At 42.2% G+C, this 24777-nt stretch overlaps 1 protein-coding gene across 6 annotated transcripts in view; it reads right to left on the bottom strand.

Annotated features, from left to right (window-relative positions):
- Window positions 1-24777, bottom strand: part of doc2b (double C2-like domains, beta) — a 209524-nt gene that overhangs the window by 39632 nt on the left and 145115 nt on the right. For all 6 annotated transcript variants that reach the window (XM_072701925.1, XM_072701923.1, XM_072701926.1 and 3 more), the window contains one exon: window positions 13795-13874. In XM_072701925.1, coding sequence (XP_072558026.1) covers window positions 13795-13874 — 80 coding nt within the window. The remainder of the gene's footprint in view (window positions 1-13794; window positions 13875-24777) is intronic.

The following is a 24777-nucleotide window of genomic DNA, read 5'->3' as shown; positions in this document are numbered from 1 at the left end:
CGTGATCCTTTCAGATGTCATGAACAAAACTGGCCGTAAACCGGAAGCCAGCACACCTGATACCCAGTCAGAAAGTTTGCACTTTATGATGTCTAATGAGAGCCACTGTGTAGCTCAACAGCAGGTTATAAAACACCCAACCTGTGTCACAAAGTTACAAAGGCCAGGAAGGAGCAGTGAAACATCCGTCCGTAATGGTGGACCTGTGTATGTGGACGACCTAAGGTGAGGTCTGACTCTCACCCAGAGGATGATGATCATGACTTTGTGATCTTTTCTTTGTTCCTTGTGCAGGAGCAGAAGGAAGATCAGGAGAATCCCACCCGTCTGAAGTAGAACCGTGAGGGAATGGACAGCTGATAATGAGGATTTTTGGTCAGTATCAGACATTCTGAATGCCTGTTCTTTGACCTCCCCCCCAGGCAAATATTCAAATACACGACTGATCTTTTATGAATAAAATCCATGTTTAGTACAATATATAATCAGTATATAATCGAAATATGATTTATTCGCAAGTGGAAACTTTTGTTTGACCTTTTCAGCGAGCGAAAATAGTCTTGACCAATTAAGTTGTAATGACCAATTTAACTGAAGCTGCAGTGCATTTCACTGCATTTCAAAACACAGTGTGGGTAGACTTAAAAAGGCTCCAAGAAAATTCCAGTGCAGGTGAGTGTTGTGGTGGGCACGGAGGCTCTTTGGCGCTAGTGCAGCCGACAAAAAGAACAAACACTCAGCACTGAACGCCACATCTGTGAGCCAGTGGTGGACCTTATCCACAGATTCAAGTGTGCAAACACCCGAAAGGCATACAGTACCTGTCAGGTTTTGGATTTGAAAATAAGGGAAATTTTCCGGCAGCCACTGCAAGCCACCCCACCACCCCAACCAAGCTGCAGTATGCCTTACATTTTAAGACAGGTGTACAAGAAATCTACAATAACCACTTGTCATTTACATTTTATTTTCATTACACGTTTTCTTTTAATTCCTCATGTTCACTCATGTGGCTCTCTGGCATTCACTAATGACTTATTATACAGATTTGTTGCAGAATTTGTATCCTTGTTGAAGTCGTCACAGAAGGTGAAAGTAATGTTGTTTTTGGCACACAGCATTGCCATTTTAACCTCCGCATTTATGACCTGGTTAATAATGTAAATGACCTGCAGAGTACTGCAGGTGGCAGTTCTCGCGAGGCTACTGACAGTTCAGTTTGGAGAGGCAGAGGAATTGTTTTTAAATGATATTATAATACGGGAGATTTACGGGAAAATGTTAATACGGGAGGAGGGCGGGAAAGAGGGGTAAAATACATCGGTCAAAACGGGAGACTTGACAGCTATGCCGAAAGCGTGCTGTTAATGTACGCTCATGGATATTCAGCCGCAGAACATCTCTTAGTGCGTCTATCAGTATATTTTCCTTGCTTAACAAACACTCTCAGACCACTGGCCATGACATTCTTCCCAGCAGGCATTAGTACTGTGAAGCATCTAACCAACACTTTGAATACTGAGAATAGATACCTCACAGCCCCTTACAATACAAAGGATGGAAAATGGTTTGAATTACAATTCAAGCATTATCAGCTGTAATACTGATTATCTAACAGTGATTTCTTTTCAGGGTTGTTTTTTCTTTCATTGAAAACTTTTACTCAGTTTAGTTTTCTAGATTTATGCATAGATATTAGGACAATTAAACTGTAAAGTTTTCAACTTTAAATGTCACACTAAATACAAAATATATGCGCTGAACAAAGTTTGCCAATGTAAAAAGCATGAAGTAATAATAAAGTAATAAACTAATAAAGAGGACAAATTAAAAAGATGTAAAACTATACACAAATATTTAAACATTTATTAAATATTACCAAAATTGTTCATATGAACCATGTTGGAACTATTGAGTAAAACCTTGAGGAAACTGTGGGAGAGAGTGGGCTGGACTGATTATGGTTTGTCCAACAGGAATTAAGGGGAGGGGCCACAGTGCCTTACCTTTTTATACCTGGGAATGGGGAGCTGCATGCAGTGAGAGGGAGTGCGTGCAAGACAGCAGGCCAAGATCAGCAGGCAATGAAGAGGAAAAGAAACAGAAAATACTGGTGAGATCTGGCCAGAAGCAATTTAGAGAAAGACAGGGGAAAAAAGAATTGAGAAAGGATGAAACTTAAAAGGGTCTACTTAGTGCAGTGGATTAACATTCTGTTAAAAGTCGATTCTTCACATGTAAAGTAAAAAAAAAAGATAATATTGTTTGGAAAGAAACCTCAATGACACACAGTACTACATGTGTGCAAATAAGGATCTGCTGGCATTACAAATACAGTGGTACCTCAGTTCTTGAACTCATTAGAACTCGAATTTCTTAAAAGTCAAACCAACCAGTTCGGAAAAAAAATACCTAGAACTCGATCTGAATCCCAGAAGTCAAACTGTGAACGCCGACCTAAGATAAGTTGTACGCGCGGGGAAATGAGTCATGCGGCACGTCTCTCAGCGGAAACAAAGGGTAAAGCTTCAGTCTCAGCCTGGCATTCGCTGTGATAGCATCGTGCATGTTTACACTAGCTGAATACATATATTTAGACAGTAAAAATACATTTAGACAATGACAGACAGTAACAGTAATTATTATTATATAATAAAATACATTTAAAAATAAAGATTTCTTATTTATTATTTTAATATTAATAATAAACCACTAATACATTTAATTATAATAATATTGTTTTGCCGAGCGGGGATGGAACGGAGACAAAGGCGCAGATGTCAGGGTATCGGGGAATACGGGGTTTAATTACAGGTAAGGCAGGCAAAACGCAGACGGACAATACAATACTGGGGAAACAAACTGAAACGCAGACTAAATACAGAGGACTAATGACAACAACCAGAAACAGCTGATCACACGGGGATTCCACATGGGGTTAATGAGGGGGCGTGGCACACGGAAGGAGCGGACGATCGGGGCAGGACACATTGTTTGGATACATTTATTTTCTTACTTTACAAATTACTGTTTTGATAAATGTGCTTAGATGTGTTTAGTACAGTATATGCTCTTCTTGTTTTATCCGGTTCATTTTGTGTTTAAATGCTAAAAAAAAAACATATTTAGGTGTAGGAACCAATTAATTGGCATATTTAGGAACCAATTAATTGGTTTTCCATTATTTCTTATCGGGAAAATTTGATCACAACTCAAACTTTTTAGGATTCTTTCTGGAGTTCTGAACTGATTAAATTCGAGTTCTGAGGTACTGTACCACTGTATGTTCTCCTGGAGCCAATAAGTTATCTGTGCATAATAACAAAAACACATTCTTTGGCTATCAGCTTTGTAACAGGAAAATGAGATAAGAAAGTTGTGGTGGTCTGGGCCACAAAGACAAAACAGAGTCACAGAGAAGTGAAAAAACCAAAACTTAGCGTACAAGACAAAACCGTTACTAAAGAAACCTCACTTACGATGTATTTGGCAGCATCAGCTCTGTCGGCGAGCTCAAAAATGTCATGTTCATTTTTTTCAGCGTGATTTCTGAAGACTTCGAACCCGGGTTAGTCATCATAGCGGACACCGAGCCTCCTCGTGAGCATGTAGCTTGCATGTAAAATAAGCAGAAAGTCCCGACAGGGTCACGCTGACTTGCCGTTTTGTCTCGTTATGTGCCCTAGCTACTAACAAGTCTGCAGAATAACGCAGCACCTTATCCGGCATTTGCCGCCCTGATTCAGGGGCTGACAGCTCACCTATGAAAAGTGTGCACTTACCGCCCATGTTCTATCCAGGCATTAAAGATTTTCAACATACCACCGACAATCAGGAAACAATGTGGGCTCTAAAGTCCCTGATGCCTGCTGCTGGTGTTGGGTAGTAGAGCCAGTTTTTGCAATGCATTTTGATAGACCCAACTGACTAATTTTAGTAATTTGTGCCACTTCCCATCAACGCTTAATGAAATAACTGGGGCGAGGATCCTGGGAGCATCTCTGTGCTTATTGTGGTGCCATTATCTGTTATCATGACAGTTTACTTCATGCCTGCTCATTATGATGCACCTAGTCGTCGGTTGTTCCTTAGTCAAAATTCCTTCACTTCTCACTAACTCAAGGAATACTCTTTAGCATATAGGAAGTCTTGTGTGTCAGTTTCATGTTATGCATGGCAATAAAGGACCTCTTCTAGAATTCAGTATTCCCCTAAATGCCTTCAGATACATTTTAGGTTACATAAAGCATTACATAAAAAATGTGAGGGCTACCAAGACCTGCCATTTCCTGCAGGTGTTCACCATTTGCAGGTGTTCACCATTTCCTGCAGGTGTTCACCATTTCCTGCAGGTGTTCACCATTTCCCAACACACAGCACCAGTACAGCATAAAAGAATATGTTGCTTTTCGAGGTTCTGATAAAACAAGATGACACATACAGCAGAACAGAACACACTACTGGATATATTAAGGTCTAATCCCATAATGACACCAGTGTGGTGAGCGATGGGAATCTCATGGCCAAACTTAAGTCCCAGTATCTCACATCAACGAGCTGGATAGTTCAGGTCCAGAAAGTGAAATTCCAGACCAAGATTTTGTTTCAACCAGCCTGTTGAACATAAAGAGTCACAGTCAGAGAGAACTCAACTGGTTGGTTGAAACAAACCCTTGGCCTGGACTTCTACTTTCTGTATCAGAACTATCCAGCTCTGAAAGTGACCCTAAGTGCTTCACCAACAGGACCAGGCCCCTTAGTGAGGTCACTAGGATCTCCACAATACACTATACATTAGTGAGGTCACTGGGATCGCCACAATACACTATATACTAGTGAGGTCACTAGGATCGCCACAATACACTATATACTAGTGAGGTCACTAGGATCGCCACAATACACTATATACTAGTGAGGTCACTAGGATCGCCACAATACACTATATACTAGTGAGGTCACTAGGATCGCCACAATACACTATATACTAGTGAGGTCACTAGGATCGCCACAATACACTATATACTAGTGAGGTCACTAGGATCGCCACAATACACTATATACTAGTGAGGTCACTAGGATCGCCACAATACACTATATATTATTGCAGCTCATAAGCTGAATGCATCTTAAGAGAGGTGTGTTATAAATTGCTCTCCCTGCTTTCATCAGTAGTTCTTGCTGACAGATACATCAGATTAATTTTTCCATGGTGGATTCAGAGCCGTTCTATGCCTTTGGCTATCAACACTCCATCAACACTGAGATGACTGACTTCACATGTTTAAAAATGCATGAAAGACTTCTGAGAGATACTGGAGTCAACATTGTGAGGGATCTTTAATTATGAAATATTCATTATTTGGAATATATTGTATATTGTTATAGTTATGTAAAGAAATAATGGCTACACTTTCAGGAACATATGTTGCCATTCATATGATGAAACTTAGGTTTATTAAATGTAAGTTTATTCATGAATGCATTTAACATGCTGTTTAATTGTGGCAGGACCTCTGTCAGCATACTGCACACGTCACGTGATCGCGTACGACTCGCCTTTGGGGATTCGCCAGCAATCGTCTCCGTGAAAAGCGCTGCATCTGTTCCCTTAGCACAATTCCGAATTTCAGGTTGACGGCTTCATAATTCATTAGCCTGCCTTACCTGCCTGCTGTTGTTAACAGTGAAGTGCAAATTACAAGATGGCTCTTAATGCAATATTTAAAGTGTGCAGCCTCGAGTCCTGCTTTTTAAATGATTTATTTCCAAGGGGATCGGTATGAATCGCACGGCCGACGACGAGCACCGTTATATTTAAGCCACTTGTGTGAGGGTGGATCATGCGATAGATGGAGGTTGAAGAGCAAACTTATTGCTGATGTGTCCATTCGATCCACACTTTAAGTATTTACACGCATCACACTAGATTTTAGGGGCGGCCCGGGGGTGCAGTGGTTAGCACTGTTGCTGTACATCTCTGGGACCAGGGTTCGAGTCTCCGCCATAGTTCTGTGTGTGTGGCGTTTGCATGTTCTTCCCGTGTTGTTGTGGGATTTCCTCTGTGTACTCCGGCTTCCCCCCCCCCAACACAAAGACATGCTGAGGTTACTTGGAGTTACCAAATTGCCCACCGGAGTGAATGGTGTGCGAGTGTGAATGGTGTGCGAATGTGAATAGTGTATGAGTGTGAATGGTGTGCGAGTGTGCCCTGTGATTGGTTGGTCTCCATCCTGGGTAGTTCCCTGCCTTGTGCCTGTAGCCTCCAGGATAGTTTCTGGACCCCTGCAACACTTGGTGGGTACAGATGATGGGTGGATGGACTAGTTTAGTTATTGGTAAGTTCATCACTCACAGCATGTTAGGGCAGTGGTGGCTTAATGGTTGGGAACGTGCACTTGTAATTGAAAGATTGCAGGTTCGAATCCCCAACCAGCAAGGCACCACTGAGGTACCCTGAGCAATGTACCACCCCCAAGCACTGCTCCCCGGGCGCTGAATTAGCTGCCCCCTGCTATGTCACATTGTCACATATGGGTTAAATGCAGAGGACACATTTCGTTGTTGTGCACTGTGTGCTGTGGTGTGTCAACAATGACAATTAATCACTAAATTATGAATTCTAAAAAGCTGGTAATGTGCAGTATTACTGAAGCATTACAAGGATGTTCTCCAGATCAGGACAGTCACACCTTCCAACAGATATCAGACATGTTTGTTAGTATAATTAACACAATACTGGAAATAAATATGAACAACTTTTTATTTATGTTTAAACCTGCATGGAAGTATATCAATTTAAAGAATGAAAGGAAAGATTAAACACTTCCAAGATTCAACATGCGACTTACCCATAGGAACTAACATAAAATAAACTGTCTGCTAATTTTTTACTGTGCAAACTGCTGTAGCCACAAACAGGTTTTTTTTGGTTCTGTAGGTTAGGGATCTGTGCCCATCACTGGAAGGTTGCTGGTTCAAATCCTACTGCTTGAGTCTGTTACTGTTGGGTCCTTGAGCAAGGCCCTTCACCTCAACTGCTCCTGGGACTGGCTGAACAAAATAAAATGTAATGTAAATATGCAAAAAGAAGCAGGCTGTAGCTCTATCTAATGCAGCTGTCGGTGCAGATAAAGGTTCTTACTGAAGAGGTGATAAAAATCTAGTCATCCTGAATCCTATAACCTGCACCCCGTGTATCAATCACTGTTACCGAGCTCAGCTGTCCGACGGCTGTCCAGCTCGCACGTCTCAGCACCAGTAATCAATGGCTGCCTTTGAATGGGAGTGATGTATCTCAGAGATAACCCGACAGTAGCCTGGATTGATATCCCATCTTAGCCTTCTCCTGCTGAGATGGGAAGACACCACGACATGCATGACAATGCATGTCTCTGTGATCATCAATAAAAACCTGTGTCGAGCATCAGACCAGTCAGAGTGTTTTTGGTGGGAGACTTGAAACATGCCTCACGGTATTGCTTGGAAGCAGTTCGAGCCAATGCAGGAAATGTAAAAAAGCCTGAGCAAAGTTAGCCACTAAGTGTGAGCAGGACGATGGTGATATCAGCTCAGAGACAGTACGGTTAAACACAACTCAGTGTGCGACTTGGGAATTCCCCAGAGTCTACAAAATCGGTGTTTACCTGGTGAAAATAGAAAGTAGATTTTGATGGCGAGTTGGACATTATGGGCTGGAGGTGTCAGGTGAGATGTTATTGCTCAAATTTATTATTATTACACGTCACTTAGCTTAGATTGGGATGGCTGTAGACTGACTGTAGGACCATGTTAGATCTCACACGGGGTGGGGGGGGGGAGGGGGGCTGAGACACAACCAACCTACTATACTGGACTCCTTCCCTTTATGAAAAGGTTGTATGATGTGGCAAAACTTCTTGGGGGGGGGGAAGCTATCTTAGGCTTTTGTATAGTTTATTCCCGTAGGAAAAATGCCATTATTAACCGAGTTACCCAGTGTCCCAAAACTCAGTGGCTATTACAAAAACTGCATTCAACAGATATTTCAGTTGAATGATATTACCACGCAGTTGCACACAGACGACAAATGCAGGCACAATTTCTCCGCTGCAAATGAAAACAAAGGACTGGCCGCATCGCCACTATCTCTTTGATTTAACTGCCCTTCACACTCGGACCGGCCAATCCCGCATGTTCTCCACACATCCTGCCTTATCTTTCTGCTGCAGGAATCGCTAATCTTCCTGGTGGCACCGTCCAAGGAATCCGATCGGGCCGGTGCATTAATTACTGTTGGAGATCAGTGGAGCAATTAAGCCTGATCTGACACCGGCGGTGAAGCGCACCTGTGAACGTGTTCGAGTCACGTTAGCCGACACGCCGTAAAACAAAAGCTTAGCGTTAAGACCCCCTCCTCTTCATTCGGTATCTGTCAATAGCAGCGGCCGACAGCAATGCCAAACGACAATAGAGGGGCATCCACTGAAACCGACGGCAGGGAGTGTATCTATCTGCTCGATATTCATGGCCCATTGGTCAGTCCACTGTGGAAAGTTCACAAATTCAGGGAAGATGCTGGGTAAATCACAGGAATCAGGCAGCCTCTTAATGGCTGATTCCTATCAGCGTTGACTAGCCCACTCCATTGGCTTGCCCTTGAGGCCAGATGATTCATTAATGTACAGGACATGGAGTAGGTGGGGGGGGGGGGGGGGGGGTTAACCGGGACCACACTGTCACTATGCAAATTTCGCAATTAATAAAACAGAGTAATTGGGCACAATTGGCTTAATCTGTTCTTCCCGAGGTCAGATTTTACTGATGCAAAGGCTCCTTCGTCTGAGACGACAGCACAGCGCTACAGACAGGATGGGCCAGATTTACAGGGAGTTTGGCTAAGAAACACGCGATATATCCAACAACGCATAGACAAACAACGTTATTTACCGACCTCAACAACTGGTAACCTATAAATCAAAGCGACACAAAGAGGCAATAGAGAAGACCTTCCTTGCTTCTCAATCTAATAACTCTTCACTGGATTCTAATATCGATTTTTAAAAGTATTGCTTACACTCACCTGCATGTGATACCTGTCGCACGGCCATTTCATTTTTGATTATTTTTATTTTCATTCTCAATTCCGGGTTAGTTTGAGTTCAAACCAGTAATAGTTTTAACTGAAGGGTGCGTTGAAGAATTTTGTTCTATATCTTGTTACATTAATAAGCAAAAGTATGATATTACATATAAACACACAGTACAGTGTACAGTATCATAGGTATACATAAACATACATAATATCGAAAATACTTAGAAAGTGTTTTTTTAAAACATTAGTCCATTGAGTGCTAGATACAGTACTTATGCTGTTACAGGGACAACAATAACAAGCACACTGTCAGTAAGGGGAGAGCCAGAGGCTCGACATCATAAACCACTGCGCAGAGGTTGGCCTGTGGTCGCTCAGAACAAACAGGGGCACTAATGAGCCAGTGCAGACCCAGGAGAATCAGGGGACCCGAGGTGGGAGGAGCCAGTCAGCCTCAGAGCCCAGCAGGGACAGGACAACAGTCAGACGCGGCCCGGCTCCTTTTGATTGTTCTGACAGCGGATGGCAATTTCTTTCTATTGATTACAGTACCGGCACAAACAAAGGCTGCTACGAGCTTTTAATCAAGCGTGTTGGCCTGATGGTCTCTGGTCCATCGGCATAATAGCTTTGCTGAACCAGAAATGCACTAGGAATTTTCTTAATGTGTTTTCCTGATCCTATTGGTGGTCCGCACTGTCCTCTATGAGCCAAACTGTAAAATCAACACCGCACTGCCCTAAGCAGATGCGTCCATTTGTCCACCTGTTCAATCCACATTCCACCCTGCTATGTTGCTGTATTATTTCTTGTTTACATACACATTGCATTATATAGACAAACTAGGGATGTCAAATTTAATGCATGCATAAATTTTTATACCACAATGGGACAATCGTACGAACAGTGATTTTTACTTTTATTATAGTCAAATACAGGAAAAAAATAATTGGTCAAATAATTAAATTGTATTATTAATTAAAGTTTTATTTAAAATGTGAAACTTTTATTTCATTAAAGGCTAATACCTTACAATAAGGATCATTCCAGTCATTAAGTGCATGTTCAATGCACGTTTTTTTGTGCCACTGCATACTTGAATATGGATGGTATGACAATAAAGTCCATTGGCTGTGAATTGATTTGACTCCCACTTTTATCGTAATGCCATGAGGAAGATCACAAGACAATTAATAACAATCACTGGCTACAAGCAGTAACAGACCAGCAGCTACATTTACACAGTGAGGCCTCATCTACATTCAAAAGCCAAACACTGGACAGCACTGCATTTTAACTGGATGTGCTGTGTACATATAAGAAACTCAAGAAACCCTTTGCCCTTTGTCTCACCTGATTGGCAGTTGCCTGGCAACATTGCTCCAATAGTTTCCCTGTGTATCATCACCTTAAGACTGCGGGATGTAGAAACTGTCAATGGACATTAATTGCTCGAATATTATTTTTTTTCAGCCTGAGATAGACTAGGGAACTCTAATCACGGCAATTAAAGATCAGGAGTTAAAAACTACTGTTTAATACAAGTGCTGAATGTGATGTTGACATCCAGACTGTGCGGGACAGTGTCCATTGATGGTTACATCTAGGGATGTTGGTTCTTATAACGTTCTAACTCTAACTTGTACGCAGAGGTGGAAAGTTCAGGCCCAGAAAGTACAAATCCACACCCAGGTTTTGTTTCAACCAACCAGTTTAGTTTAAAAAGTCACAGACACAGAGCACTGGTTGGTTGAAACATAAACCTGGGTGTCGATTTGTACTTTCTGGACCGGAGCTTTCCATCCTTTTTGGTATGGCTTTTCTCTGGGAACACTGGTTTTATTCCTGCTGGGTGAATTGGCGGCCTTACGCTGCTCTCCCTCTATGATGCGTGTCGTGTGAATATGCGCGGGTGTGAATGCTGTGCCACACACTGACATCAAGTCCATGTCTGCAGGCCTTGTTTCATGTGGTGGGCTCTGAATTTCTGAAGGCCCAGTCGGGTGGGAGGTTGTCAGGAATCCAGATCTCAGTGTGAAGAGAAGTGTACCTGAGATTGTTCCGGCATGGGTTCTGAGGAATACGGTATTGAAGGGAGACTTTCGGAAATTGACAGACTATTTGGCCACAGTGCATTAGCAGTGACTAATCACTTGAGGTTAATTACTAAAAAAATGTGTACATTGCATCATAAATTATGTGCAGTAAAGTTAAATGTATCATGTCTAACAGTGTTTTAATATATATTATTATTAAGAACATAATTATGTCACTATACATACAGTACTTACAGGAAGGTTTGGGATGCTTAATTCTGTAAAAATGTTGCAAACTTGTTGCTTTCATAACAAAAGTCCATTGACAAGCAACGTTTAACACATTCAGCACTTATCTCCTGCACAGATATTTTCTTTTTATTATGTATCATAATGTTTCTGACTGACTCATTCAGTTCTGTTCTTACCATTTTGATATTAACTGCAGTTGTAGTCATTGGCTCCCATAGGGAAACTAAACACAAATGTTTGGTGTTTAATGTTATTGCAAAGGTGTTACTTATTAAAAAGCACCCAATGAGACTGCTTGGCAATGAACTTTTTAACTCAGAACAGCTCTTTCTGAAGTATAATTTGGGTTTTAATTTATTACTACTTGAAATGAATGTTTTACTTGAAAAATACTGTTTTTTTTCTTATATGATTTAATGCAAATTAATTAAATAATGAATCTTGTTATAAAACCAATACATTTGCAATATTTGTACTGAATTAAGCAAGCGTGTGTATACAGACACACACATACATACATACACATATACATGCATTCATATTCATACGTGTGTGTATATATATTGAGAGAAATATTCATATATCAAATTTGCATTTCAAGACGTGCCAAAAAACATCGCTCAAATTAATAAACAGAGGAGCTAAGGGTTTTAACAAAGGCCACTTTTCTTAGATGATTCCAGAGAGTCTGTCTCCCTGCACTCTATTGTTGTCATTTGTGATAATGCTTCGTGTGACAGGGACCGCAGAGACTCTCTGGCTCTGGGCATGTCCCTCCACAGGAGTGTTACTGATTCCGATGCCGACAGACACTCCTCGTGTCAAGGAAAATACCCTTTTTGGAAAAAGGTGGGGACACTTAAAATCCAAGCTCTCTATTACTGAGGTCCCTGTGTAGTGAGCTACGAGATATTACATTGAATAAAATTAGGTTTTGTAATGTTCTTCCTGCCTTGGACTGAAACAGTATTTTTCCTGTGTTCTTGGGAACGCTTAAATAAGAGGCAGGACTGTATCACAGATTTATCGTTCTTTTAAGGCCAGTATCAGGGTATCAGCCAGATACCGTGCAGGGTCAACGCCCTTAGGGCAGCATAAATGACTGCCAGGCTCGCCGGGCTGAGGGGGGCGCTGTAGACGGACCTCAGGCACCACAATGTGCTCAATTATTTCAATAATCCGGTTAGGGATGCAAAGGGTCAAGTATTGCTGCTTCTGCTTTTTGATTTTTGAAATGTCAGCAGAATCATTACAGCCTTGAAATATAAATGCCCAGCAAAGCTGAAAAATTAACACACAGCTAATTGAAAATACATACAGATCAATACATTTAGGTATTTTCCTTCTATCCACAACAGACTTAAAGATGCTCAAAGTGAGTCCAATATAACAGTATTATGAAACAAACTGATTTAGCAAACTCTCCGGGCTTTTATTATGGCCTTATATTTACATTTGTCTGCCTGTTTTATGGCACTGGTGTCCTTCTGTGCCACCTTGTGTGTATCGTGGTTACAAATACAAACACACACAGGCAATTCCTCAGTGCTAATCTGGAACACGCACCATCTGCTGCAGGATTTGGAAGCAACTACATTCAAGAAAAGGCAGGGGAGTGATTTTCTTTAGCAGTCCACTATCTATATTGATTAAAAAAAAAACTCAATTTTGGCCAGAGGCAGGCCAACTCCCGTAGTCAAAGGTGGGAGTTTATGCCATGCAGTGTAGAGATCGGGGTGGGGGAAGGGGGGTATTGCAGTCAACTATATTTTACACAAAACCGGACTAAACCTGTGTGAAAATCCTAGCAAAGATGTTTTAACATAAATTCAAATTTAGGAGGACAACACCATGATTTCCAACTGAAAAGATTTCGCTCCCAAGACTTCACAGTTGCAGTTAATTTATGACTTGCTCAGCTGAATGGAAGGAAGGAAGTCAGCAGATAAACAGTTCCCAGCATGCACTGCACCCTGCAGCCTGTGTGGGTCCAGGGCCAAAAACTGTGACTTGTAACAGGGGAAGCATCATGATTCATGGGCATGAGAGAATTAAGGGCTGAAGGCTGCATTGGTTTACTGCACGCTGTCTGTTTTAACAGGCCGTTTAATTAGATGGGAGGGTGTGCTTCACAAGGCTTCCCTACGTTTTCTCGATGCACGCTATCGACACACACCCCTGGGTGTAATTCTTCAGTGCAATGTGGGAATGTTTCTTTTGATGGCTTATTTATAGGGAAGATTCCCTGCTAAGAAAGCTTTTATTTTGCTGCTGGAGGTGTCTGAAGGTCAAATTATTCGTTCGAGACAAAAGGCGGAAAAAATGAATGAAGCTGAAATGAATGCGAAGCAGTAAAAATGCTGGTGGGTATGAGCACTTACCCTGATTGGTGCTGGAGACGCACCGCGTGCATCTGAAACATTAACCTGCCCCTACCTTGGCCTTGTTGATGGTGCAGTGCAGGGCGTTGTTTTCCTGGTCGTACAGCAGACTGAAATCCAGCGTCCCCAGCGTGGCTGTAAGAGAAATTGACAGCTGTGAGACTGGACGCCAGTTAGCATAATGCTAAAATTAGCGAGTTGACCAAAGTCCGTCTTCATCTCAGCGAAAGTCGTATTAAGACATCCAGCTGCTGAGAGACAACCGAAAACGTGCAGGGATGAGACAGAAGGGAGCGTGGAAGCAGATTTGCGATTCTACGTGTCTCTAAGAGCTTGCATTGTATGCTTTGCTGCGAGCGACGGCATGCTGGTGAAACACACATTCCACATTGCTGGCTGAGCGGCTTCGGAAGAATGACGATGAGCAGCCAGGGACACAAAAGGGGACACCTGTGGGATCACACCAGCATTCCCTTCTGCATCGGTGACAAGACTGGAACTCTGAATATATTTATATGGCAAAAAGACAGTCGGTTTCTCTTGAATCAATTTCCTTCACAAATTGTCTTGTCGATGCCTTATTCGCAAGGTTGCCAACTCACGCATCCGGCGTGACACTCACACTTTCTGACTGTCGTGCACACACAAGAAATCCTGCGGCAAATCTATATCATTCTTTGCAAACCCTACAGACTATTTACAAGGTAATAGAACTACTACATGCATGTAAACACGTGTGCAGACGTGTCTCAAATTGAAAATCTCATGTCAGCCAGCTCACCAAAGTTGCCAACTCTGCTTATTTGACTTCTGGCAGGGACTGGAATCAGATCCATTAGTCGATGATGTAATATTATTTTTACGATCAGAAAGATAATAAATTAGCAGAATGCCCTTGACAGCAATCACAGACGGGACTCAAACTAGCAGGAAATCAAGTCATTAAGGCTAATTCACTGGTGAGAGCAACTGTATATTTTGCCAATTTGGAATCGGTAATTCAGCCTCGAAGATTTGTGGATATGTTCTGCTGAAAGCTTCCAGCCAATCTAACTTCCCTTTAAATTACCACAAATTACGGTTTTGTCTTTATTTACTTTACACTAAGGTACATTCCCCCCCCCCCCCCCCCACATCAATATCCAAGCAAGCAGCTCAGCTCGTTCCTGCCCCAGGGCTGTGAGAATTCAGCTCTGCCACGCTTGTCCCCCGATTCCTCGGCTCTCAGAACCTGCAAATCCCCGTTTGGCAATCAGACGTGAACAAGCTCTGCCAGCTCGTACCTGTAAGAAGCAAAGACAGTTCGCTTTGGGTTTTTTCTCTCTCTCCCATCAAGGCATGCAAATGCTGTGCCAGATACGCAAAGACGTAAAACCTCTATTTTCATTTTAGAAGATGCTTTAAATCCGCTAGAAAAGAACATTCATGAGTAAACCATTTCATTACACCATTTTAAAATGTTACAGGAGCAAAAAGAGTGGGAATATTATTGCTTAAACGTCAGCTACTGTCAACAATATGAAGAACTTGCATGACAACATAGGTAGAAATTAGTTCGGTAACACATTACTTGAAGGGGCACAAATAACTTAGTTACTCAGGTACTACTCAGGAACAAATAATTAAGTAATACAGTGCTTGCATAAAATATATGAAAAGTGATGAATGATTAATGATGAATGAACATGCTCCTATGTTTGATACTATACTATACTATACTATACTATACCACAGCCTCACATTTACAAATACTGCATTGTACAATATCATTCTTATACATAATCAGTATTGCTGATGGCACTATATCACTTGTCTTGTATTTAATCTGTAAATGGCTTGTATATTGTGAATTGTCTGTAAATTATATGTTCATTGTCTGCATATTGTCTGTCTAATGTGAGAGACACCAACAGCCGGAACCAAATTCCTTGTGTAACTTAAAATACTTAAAATCTGATTCTTAGTATGTAACTAACACTTAGTTACTGGTTAATTGATGCTTTAAGTAAGAGTGTATTACTACATTATTTGTGACCATTGTGTTACCAGTCAGCTCAGATTCGTTGAGTACTGAACACTCAGACTAAGCGGCACAGGCTGCAATCACTATTCTTAGTTTTGTTAATCGGCGAAACAGATATTTTCCCTGTTTACCAAACAGAGCTTTCACTTATATAGGGAGTCTCTACAGTTGAGAGTGCTAACGAATGCTACACCCATTTTCACGTTTGACTTAGTTACCGCTCTCTTTGACATCTTCATATATTAGTACACCTCTGCCTCTGCTTTTAGCGTAAGTACTCCAGGAAATGAAAATGTTTTTTTTTTTCTTTTAGCTTTGGAGTGCACAAACAGAATTGGCTGGCGTGACGCTTCATTACAGGCATTCAGAGTACTGGGCAATATTAATTTGCTTCCTTGTGAATTCACTAAGGATGCTTTCCAGAGGCTGTGGCGAACTGGCAGCCAATATTCCACAGGTGGCTGAAAGCCTTTTTTGGAACAGGAACACGAACACGAAACACATGGTTTTGTTGCTTATAATGGCAGTATCTGGTAGACAATAAATGACAGTGAATCTTCTACAATTATAGTTATTTGAACACAACATCAATACTGCAATGCTTAATGGTTCTCATTATAATTTATTAATTGTGTCCAGTAAAAAAAAAAAATGATTACAAACCCAGACTTCTTGTGATACACTGGTTTCTAATTAATCGTCTGAGGACATTTTCTGACCTACAATTCCACTCTCGGGTCGATGGTATTATCAGCAGAAGAAATTAATTCCAGTCTGCGGACCCTCAGCGGCTGCTGCTTTCGCTCTCGCTCCCTTGTTCTGTCCAAACGCGGAACACAAAGCCGAACCTCACTGCACGCGGCTGTACAGCGACAGACAGACTTTCAGCAGCCGGCAATGTGCAGGCCAAATATGCAAAGGGCCGGTGCCTTATCTTAACATGGGATCAGCACAGAACATTCTACGCAATATGGAGGTGTGTGCAGACTAGCAAAGGACTGTCTGCATCGCCGTGGAAGGTTTGCCCACGCAGCCGTAGAAGTAGCGAGAGGCACACTGAGAAATGCCTGATTAAAGCAATATGTGTCTTGCTACATTATATAGAGAACAAAAAAAAACGGATTCAAGTTGAGAGATGGGTTAGAGATGGATATGCTTAAATATTGCAATTTGCATAAAAAAGGCTCATTGTCTAGTTCAGTATATATGCACTACATCTTATTCTGGTATCTGTTCAGACCAAGTCAATGTGAATTGTGTATTGTATGAGTTACATTTCCAAGCATTATAAAGACAAAAAAATGATAACAAGGGGCAAGAAATAATCACTTTCTACATAAATTTCATTAGCTTGTCATCTGATGGTTCAGCTTTCGAAAGTGTTTCTACCAAATTTCACTTGCAGCCATTTAATGATAGTGTTATGCAGTGTCACACACAGGCAGGGACAGGCCATCAGGAAATGCCGGAATGTTCCGGGTGGCCTGATTTTGTGAGGCCGCCCTTTCGTCGCCAACCCCAGCATGATATACATTATACAGCTTATATACCAGGGGTGCCCGGCCTGTCAGTCGATCGCAGGAGATGGTTTCTGGGTAATGCTTTATTTCATTGGTTGCCAATCGATTGATTGTGATTGACCCCCCCCCCACGATCAGCAGAAAATTCCCGGCCCGCTTTTTGTTGCCAGTCCGCCTCTGACTACTCTACCCAAGAGCACTGAACCTTAACAGCTAAATCTTGCTTAAAACACACAACAATAATTTTTCTCATATCTTTGTATGTCTGGAAAATGCCACATGTTTCTCTTGCCATTCCGTGTTCAGCCCCTGCTTCCTTTGCGGATCTGTGCCTCTTCATGAAGTCCCAGCATGCTTTGCAGATGAGGTATGCGGACTCCCAGAGATACGCTGGCTGCCAAGGCTGCCGTTTTCTCTACCTGCCACATGTCACGCAGTTCCGTGCAGAGCAGTTTTCACCAATCAGGGCGTCAGGAGGCTCGCAGCTGATAGGCGGACGAGCTGCAGGTGTTTGACGGTTTATCTCAGTCTGCCCAAGCCCTCCAGGTCACGCTGGAAACATTCCAGAAACTAACAAACAGCTGATTGACGACATAGACTTGAATTGGGCCACAAAATACACTTTGTATGAGTCTGAAATACATAACTGCAGCAGCTGTGATCCCTCTTGTTATGGAAAGCACTGTAAGCAATACCCACCAGCTACAAAATCCTGGCAGTGCTTGCGGACACCACTGCCTCGCTCCCTGATGTGGTATACAACCTTTAATCTTGGATTGAAAGCCACAGCCCAAATCCAGCAGAAGAGGTTATGTTTACTTCCCACGGAGCTGCACTGCATGTGACAAATTTTTAACTTTTAAATGTCTGAACTCTTGTAATGCCACTGGTCCTGACAGCGTTGTGTCACGTCTTCAAGACACGCAGAGGTGTTCGCAAATGTCTTGAAATTGTCCATCTTAAGAACACAGTCACACCCGTGCCAAAGAAACCTCGTCTCCTGCCTCAGTGTTTACTGTCTCACCTCCCACGTCCATCATGACGAAGTGCTTCTGAAGACTAGTCTTGTTCTATGGGAATAATGATACCCCGGATTTAAGTTACAGGTGCCGCGTGTCTATGGAAGATACCACCACCCTTTTGTCCTACACACGGCTCTGTAACAACATTAAAGCAAGAACATCTATGTCAGGGTGCTGTTCGTTGACGACAACTCTACATTCATCCCTATTTCTTCATCAAAACTTGTGTTAAAACTCAGAGTCCTTTGTCTGTGCAGCTTCATCTGTGGCTGGGTATTTGATTTTCTGACTAAAAGGCCACAGGCAGTGAGAATCGGAAACAGAACCTCGTCCACATTGATCCTCAGCACCGGTTTGCCGCAGGCTTGCTGCCGTAGCCCATTATACAGTCTGTTCACCGAAGACTATGTGGCAAGGCATGCAGGCAATAGCATTGTCACATCTGCAGTCATCATCATCAGTGATGATGAGGAGGGTGCCTTCAGGAGGGAAGTAAAAGGCCGGAATGTTCTGTGCCCATAACACAACCTGCTCTATGTGTCAACAAGACAAAGGAGCTGGTCATGGACTCCAAGAAGAGCATATCGGGGTTCCTACTCTGCATCAACAGTTCAACCTGTGGATTCCTGGGCCTCCTACTCTCAGACTTTCTCTCATGGTCTCGTAACACCAGCTGCATCCTCAACACTGCTGACTGCTGTTCCAGAGGAGGCTTCTAACACGGCACCACTGAGCACAGCCTGACAGGAGGCATCACGGCATGGTTTGGTAACCTGACAGCCCAAGATCTCACTCTGCTGCAAATTTCAGTCAGGATAGCCTCCAATATCACTGGCTCTGAGCCTCTGAAGCTCCAATCCATTTACACCAGCCTTCTGTCAGGAGATGGCCGAGTATCACCATGGACGCCAGTCACCCCGCTCCTGCCCTCTTCATACCACTGCCCTCCGCTAAACGCTACAGGAGCATCCCCACCTGCCCCACGCGCTTCAGGGACGCCGTCTTCCCACAAGCCATCGGGACTGTAAACACCCTGTGACTCTGACACCAAAACCCCGAAAACAATGCCCCAACCCAGTGTAATCCTCCTGCGTTTATTGTAACGGCAACATTTTACTTGAGGAAGCACAATGAATGTAATATTTTGTTCTTAATTAACCACAAACTAAGTCTTAGTTACATACTGATCTCATGTCTCATCATTAATGAATCATGGTGCATCTTTTATCTCAGTTAACTACTATGTTCGTTCATTATTTGTACTTCAGTAGTAACTGTTACTGTTGTAACTAGTTCTAACTTATCATATTTCACAATACTGCATTGGTTTTTGCACACTTTTCATGCACCATTTTACCACTGTTGCTCTGTTACTACCACTATTTTATGTGCTGTTGTACTGTAGTGTTTCGATGTTGCACTACTGTCTTGTTCTTGTTACACAAGAATTTCATTGTTTTCTTTGACTGAACTGTGATAACTTACACTTACCGATGAACCCAGAATGAATGACCACGGTGTGTTTATAACAACGTTATAAATCAGATAAAAATTGTCCCATAAACCCTATGAAATCTTAGGGGACACAGATCAGGTGACAGCTCAGGAAGGAATGTGCTCATCCCGCGGTTGGCATGGTGAGGACGCCGCTTGTCGCCACGGAGACACAATGTGCCCCTAATTGGGGTGTGAGGTGAGCATGACACCGTGACCTTCTGACTGTGCGTCACTCCACTTCGGGGAGGTTTTAACGGCCTCATTAAGATCAGAGCCTCAGAGCCCCGCCGAAGGCTGGGCGACTCTGACGGGGGCTGATGCGCCGGTCCGCGCTCGAACCTGGACGGCTCTGCCAGCTGACCCGCGCGGCCAGGGCAGCCCACTCATGCGCCTGAGACATCTAACCTAGCCCCGATGCCCGTGTCATGAGTGCCACGCTAACACCGTGGTGTATTTACAAAGCTGCTGAAATGATCGATTTTACAACAGAGACTTGGGCTTGGTCGATATCTACATAGACTGCTGTATGTTACAGCATTTTCAATAGTGAGCAACGTCTCAATCCTTAAGAGCAGCTCCAAAAGTATGGTAGCTAGTTTGGTACCACTTTACGACAAAACTTCCCTTATAAAGGGTTTATGAATGATTAATAATCAGGTCATTAATTAGGTTGGAACACTCTGTAAATCATTAAGAGACAATCCTAAATTATAACTGTTTTTTTCCATTAAAGAGTTACGACCATTTATAAGTGGCAAAAGGGAAGCCTCATTGTAAAGTGGTGCTGCTAGTTCCATAAAATTGTTTGGCCATATTTAAAATTAAAGACTTGCGTAAATATCCACTGATAAAGAATTTGGTGTTTTTGACAAATGGCACCATAATATCGTGGCATAACCCCCGGGTGGGGCTACACCGTGGCGGTTGAAGTGGTTCCCCATTGGTTCCTTAAAGCGCTTTGCGTGTTTGAAAAGTGCTTACATAATATGTACAATATAAATGTAACATTCATTCATTCAATCAATATAGGCATAAGAAGCAGGATGTAAGACACAGTCACTGTCCTTCAGAATGTGAAGGAAACAACCTTGTTATATGCTGCACTGGACCTTAACACCACCCAGAATGGCAGACAAATCAACTGAAAAATTGGCTGATAAAAAGTTAAAGTCTCAGACACAGAATGGGCGCCCAGATAAATAAAACAGATAAAAATCGTAGATTTCCGAAAACCACGACGCTTATTCCAGATAGTAGGCAAAGCCGGATGATGGGGAATCGGGGATTGTGTCTGGGGGTGACGGTGGAAATATAGGTGAGACGAAGGCGGCGGGTGAGACGGCTTTGGTGTGAGCATGAGGAGAGAGACATACAGAAAAGCCAGAACGGCGGCAGGTCACGGCGCGGCTACACGTTACAGGTGAGGCAGGGATCTGGGTCTGGGCAGGCGGATTACGAATCACACTCATACTGTATATACACCGTGAGCCAATAAGGATCAGGCGTAGGAAGCGAAGGAAAAGGCATGACGACCCTAAGAGTCACCTGACCTGCCCCCCTGGGACCTCACTGGGCAATATGAAATGGGGAAGTGCTTATTGCTAAGCTCCAAGAGGATATTTATTTCTGTGGCTAAATTGCAGCATATTCAGGCAAATGTAGGGGCAGCTATTGAATTAATGAACTTGGAATAGGTATCACTGCAAAGGGAGTGGGAGGGGACGGATTTTAAAGTAAAATTACAGGAGCGCCTGCTGCTATGTCACTGGGGACAGAGGAGCAGCTGGGGGCTGGGGGCTGGGGGCCATTTGCCGGCCTAATCAGTCAGCAGCAAACATAAAAATGACAATAACGGATCTTGGCCAGTTTGTGCTCAGAATTTATATCCATCCATCCATCCATCCATCCATCCACCCATCGGCCTGGTTAATATGGGGGTAGGGGGGACATGACCCCCCCAATGTCTATTGGAAATCACATTGTGATATTTTTGAGTTTTGCTATCGCTGTTCATAAGATTCCTAAGAGTGCATTCCTAACATCAACCTTAACCTAAAGAGGGTTACTTTTATTTTATTTTATATAAATGATGAAACCTTTAAGATTGTTCTTACATAGCATTCTATCATGATGTGATTGCAAGTGTGTCCATTACTATGTCATCATCATATACATCACACCCTCACCCCACCGGGGCAAATTTGGTCCCCCCCCCCCAGTGTCAAACTCCTTCTGATGCCACTGCATCAACCCGTCCGTCCGGTTATGCTGGTCAGTGTTACAGGGACTCATATTAGTAAGTCAGGAAGTAAGTAAAATTTATGTACAGTGGTACCTCAGAACTCGAACTTAATCCGTTCATAACTCTGGATCAAATCCTAAAAAGTTCGAGTTGTGATCGAATTTTCCCCATAAGAAATAATGGAAAACCAATTAATTTGTTCCCAGCCCCAAAAAATTACACCTAAATATGTTTGTTTTTTTAGCATTTAAACACAAAATGAACCGGATAAAACAAGAAGAGCATATACTGTACTAAACACATCTAAGCACATTTATCAAAACAGTAATTTGTAAAGTAAGAAAATAAATGTATCCAAACAATGTGTCCTGCCCCGATCATTCGCTCCTTCCGTGTGCCACGCCCCCTCGTTAACCCCGTGTGGAATCCCCGTGTGATCAGCTGTTTCTGGTTGTTGTCATTAGCCCTCTGTATTTAGTCCGCGTTTCAGTTTGTTTCCCCAGTCCTGTCATTGTATTGTCCATCTCTGTTTTGCCTGCCTTACCTGTAATTAAACCCCGTATTCCCCGATACCCTGAAGTCTGCGCCTATGTCTCCGTTCCATCCCCTCTCGGCACGACAATATTATTATAATTAAATGTATTAATGGTTTATTATTAATATAAAAATAATTAGATAAAAATAAGAAATCTTTATTTTTAAATGTATTTTATTATATAATAATTACTGTTACTGTCTATCATTGTCTAAATGTATTTTTACTGTCTAAATATATGTATTCAGCTAGTGTAAACATGCAGGATGCTATCACAGCGAATGCCAGGCTGAGACTGAAGCGTTACCCTTTGTTTCCGCTGAGAGACGTGCCGCGTGACTCATTTCCCCCGCAAGTACAAGTTATCTTAGGTCGGCGTTCACGGTTTGACTTCTGAGATTCAGATCGAGCTCTAGGTACTTTTTTTTCAAACTGGTTGGTTCAACTTTTAAGAAATTCGAGTTCTAATGAGTTTGAGAACTGAGGTACCACTGCATTAAGTGCCTCTCACAGACAAGAGGTCACAAGGCACTGTTACGCCGTCAAAATAAAACACAACAAGGAAAAACAAATGAACAGGAACACTACTAGTAACAGTAATAATAAAAACAACAGAATAGAAGAAGGAGAATATTAGTTTGCCTTTGTAGCTGCATTCCATCCTCCGTAATAAACTGGAGACAATAAGCTGTTGAAACATGTTAATTCACTTTAATCAGAGAACATTAACACGTCCCACAGTACTACACATTACGCTCCTCATTAGCGATCTCCCCCTACTCCAGGTTCGTGAGATATACATCACGACTCCCCAGATAATACTCTTTGTAAAAGTAGCTCTCACTGTAAAAAAGGCTAGATACTTTTTTTTTTTGCTGTACATGACTAGTACCGGATTGCGATTTAAAGACAGAAATCAGCTTAGTTATATGTTTCAAACCTGGGAGGAAAGTTGTGCAACACATGGGCGAGATGCAAACTCCACAAACGTCAAGCAGAAGCTGGATTCAGACCCCCAATCCTGGAGCTGGAGAGGCAACAGAACGTCCCACTGAACCACCATGCTGGTGCAATAGCCTTATGTAATACAATACAGCTTAGTGCCAATGCATGACCAGCTATTACATTACATTGCTGCCTGATGAGAAGCTCTATATCTGCAGTCCTACAATTAAGGGACCCAGAGGTTTACATTACAGCCTCACAGAGACACGGGATTAAACTGCTATCACCTGATCGTAATTTCAAAATTCTCTTGGCTAATCACTTAGCCATAATATAGGACTATAAACTTGCACATAAAATGAAAATGGTATTTATACTAAAGTGCCAGTCAGTAAAGCTGTATATGACAAGAGCAGGCAAACTAAGACCATGTGTACTATTCTGTAATCATATCATTGTGGGATCTTTGAGCAAGAGCCATATACCTAAAAACTACTCCAGGAGTACTGGATAAATGGTGATCCTGGGCTCTGTCTTCAGATTTCACTCCCTTCTACATATACAGGATTCCCCCTCTACCTGAAAGTGGAGCATTCCGATGAAACTTTTCGTAAGCAGAAATGGTGTAAAGCAAAGAAACAATTACCATTAACTTATAAGGGAAACGTTTTTTGGCCGTTTCCGGACCGAAAAAATAACCCACTAAATCATACCAAATAATACATAAAACATAAAATAACACTAACATACAGTAAATACACAGTTTATATAAAGTGGAAATAATGTATGTACAGTGTAGCTTCACCAGAATCAATACAATCCTGCATCTCTTAACGACAGGGATATGTTTTGAGAAATGCGTCATTACGTGATTTTGCCGTTGTGAGTGTACACATACCTAGAAGGTACAGCCTACTGTACTACACACCAAAGCTACATGGTAAAGCCTAATGACGAGAAAAAACTACAGTATAGTAAATACATAAACTAGTAACATAGTTGTTTAATATCATTATCAAGTGTTGTGTACTATACATAATTGTATGTGCTATACATTTATACCACGAGCAATGCAGCGAGTAATGCGTTGCACTATGACGTTACAATGACGTTGCAAAACGATAAGAATTTCTCAGCTCCATTACAATCCTATGAGAGGGCCGTCGCATATGCAGTCCGTCACTGACCGAAACATTGTTATGCGGCGCATGACGGTATGTCTATAATTAGCTCGCTAATAAATAATAATAATAA

The sequence above is a fragment of the Paramormyrops kingsleyae genome, chromosome 18 (genome assembly GCF_048594095.1).
Source record: "Paramormyrops kingsleyae isolate MSU_618 chromosome 18, PKINGS_0.4, whole genome shotgun sequence".
Taxonomy (NCBI): Eukaryota; Metazoa; Chordata; class Actinopteri; order Osteoglossiformes; family Mormyridae; genus Paramormyrops; species Paramormyrops kingsleyae.
The sequence above is the reverse complement of the archived record's forward strand: the minus strand, read 5'-3'. Positions and strand labels throughout refer to the sequence as shown.